This window comes from Sinocyclocheilus grahami, unplaced genomic scaffold (assembly GCF_001515645.1).
Source record: "Sinocyclocheilus grahami isolate Dianchi unplaced genomic scaffold, SAMN03320097.WGS_v1.1 scaffold92.1, whole genome shotgun sequence".
In the NCBI taxonomy this organism is placed as follows: domain Eukaryota; kingdom Metazoa; phylum Chordata; class Actinopteri; order Cypriniformes; family Cyprinidae; genus Sinocyclocheilus; species Sinocyclocheilus grahami.
Genome location: NW_015505271.1, coordinates 1,217,032 through 1,219,188, shown reverse-complemented (window position 1 = coordinate 1,219,188; position 2,157 = coordinate 1,217,032). Strand labels below are relative to the sequence as shown.

Sequence of the window (2,157 nt, the reverse complement as noted above, 5' to 3'; positions counted from 1 at the left end):
TGTAAATATTGCGTCAAAATCAAATCAATTTGAGCGCGATTTAAACCCGGATGATTGTAACCACTCTAAGTTCTTCTGCCTTGGGAAAGCTAGCGTGTCTCAGACACAGTGATAGCACTCGTTGCCTTCTCTAGTGCAGCTCAACCAGGTCTCGTCCCATTCGTCAGTATTTGTGATATCACAAATCCCGGAAAATATGCGTTGTAGTCCAAACGAGTCGTTCGTTGTAGTTTTTGAAAAGTGATTTCTGTTAAATCAAATATCTCCTTTTGAAGTGGACTTTGAGCGTTGTAACTTTGCAGATCTTTTTTATGCTCAAACAGCAACATTACAGACTAACTAAAGTTGAAAAAGTGAAAAGCATAATAGGACCCCTTTAAATTATTATTACTATTATATTTAATTGATTTTACTTTAGGTAAGGAAGTGTTACATGGTGATTAATTTGATTTTATTTCTTTTGACAGAGCCTCCACCTTCCTATGAAGATAGCTGCAATATATAGGATGTTTCCCAACCATACGAAGAAGGGAGAAAAACACTGAAACCATTCAAAACACTCCTGTGACTTTATAATAAATGCAGACCTCAAGCACTTTTGAACCAAATGTGTAATTATACAAATTCTGTATTCTTACGAGGTCTGTGCTCAAGAATGTTTTTGTTTAACCTATTTAACCTAAGAGGTCAGCTGATACAAAACTTCAGATTTGGTTTGGCAGCTATTATGCCAAACAGTTGGAAAATGCTTTTCATTTTCGTCTTTGCAGATGATCTGTAAAATAGATCTGCCTCTTGCAAGGTTATTTTACCACTTGTTTTTAGGAGTTTTATCAGGAGTTTTATTTTTTAGGAAGAGTATTAAGTACTCTTTTACTAGACTATCCCTTGTTTTGTACATTTGTGTTTGCAATCACTCAACCCCCAGGGTCAATTTTTTTAGCATGTGTATGCTTTGTTTTTATGCTCCTGATAAACTAAGGAAGAATCAGTTTGATTTAAATTGTAATTTTATAGGCACATATCCTCAAGTCATTATACAAGACTGCTGAATATATAGTTCAAGTTTTGTGGTATTTAATAATTTGTTTCTCACTTTAATGATTCATTTCTGCCTTTGTTAGTATTGCACACTACTTGCATATTAAAAACTTTTTTTGTTTGTTTTGTATTTGAACAGTGATTTATATTTAGTGTACAGATTAATAAAAATTTTAAACTGAAAAACATCTTGCATTTTGTACTGTTAAACAGAATGGAAATTTATCATTGGCATTGCTTGTGACTTTGATATGGATCTTTGATCTATTTACAGTATTTCTTACTTGTTTGGTGAAGATCTTCACCTACCTAGGACTGGACGGTAGAGCTTGCTTAAAAGCATCAATAATGGCCTTAACTCAAGCTGTATGTGTACCATAATGTAGCAAGTGTGAAAGGAGAAATTATAGAGTTTAGCTTTAAGTGCCAGTTGCTGCATATTGGAAAATGTGCAACTAAGACTGAAATTGCTGACCACCCTGAAAGTCATTATATAATTTGCAAAGGAATTTCTGTAGGTACAGTTATTCTTTGAGGCTCAATGTGTTGAAATTCCCCACTTGCAAACAATATTGTTTTTCCCCCCTTATTTAATTTGATTGTGATATACGTGATGCTTACGCTTATGTTTTGTACAAAGAAGGTAAAAAACAAAAGTGCTTGAATGGCATATAGTGACCCCCTCATTTAGGCTAATGTCTTTTCTTACTAAAAAGTTGTTAGCTATTGAAACATGCATCTTGTAATATGTGGACTGAAATTAGTTATGTGAATTTTGTACATGCCATAATAGTTCATTAGACATCTTTTGTTGTGGGACTTTTGCTTCGCAGTCTTTGTGGGCCTGAGGTCTACACACTTTACTTAGCAACCAATCCCAGACTTAACCCTCTGTTCATTTGGGATTCACACTTGTGTTGTACGTGGTCAAAAGTGACCGGACACCTGAAATGTAACCTTTTTTTATTTTCAGGTTTTATACATTTTTGTTCAATAATATTTTTTCTTTTGTATTTTGAGAGGATTTCATTGTACTAATTAATATTTATGCAATAATTATGATAAATTTTCCCCCCCATTGAAAATAATACAATTGTTTTCTAATATTTTTCTATT

At 33.4% G+C, this 2,157-nt stretch overlaps 1 protein-coding gene across 2 annotated transcripts in view; it reads left to right on the top strand.

Moving 5' to 3' along the window:
- Window positions 1–1,144, top strand: part of LOC107587470 (arrestin domain-containing protein 1-like) — a 13,938-nt gene extending 12,794 nt beyond the window's left edge. For both annotated transcript variants that reach the window (XM_016275259.1, XM_016275260.1), the window contains exon 8: window positions 468–1,144. In XM_016275259.1, the coding sequence (XP_016130745.1) occupies window positions 468–505 (38 nt within the window). In that variant the 3' untranslated portion in view covers window positions 506–1,144. The remainder of the gene's footprint in view (window positions 1–467) is intronic.
- Window positions 1,145–2,157: the final 1,013 nt, after the last annotated feature.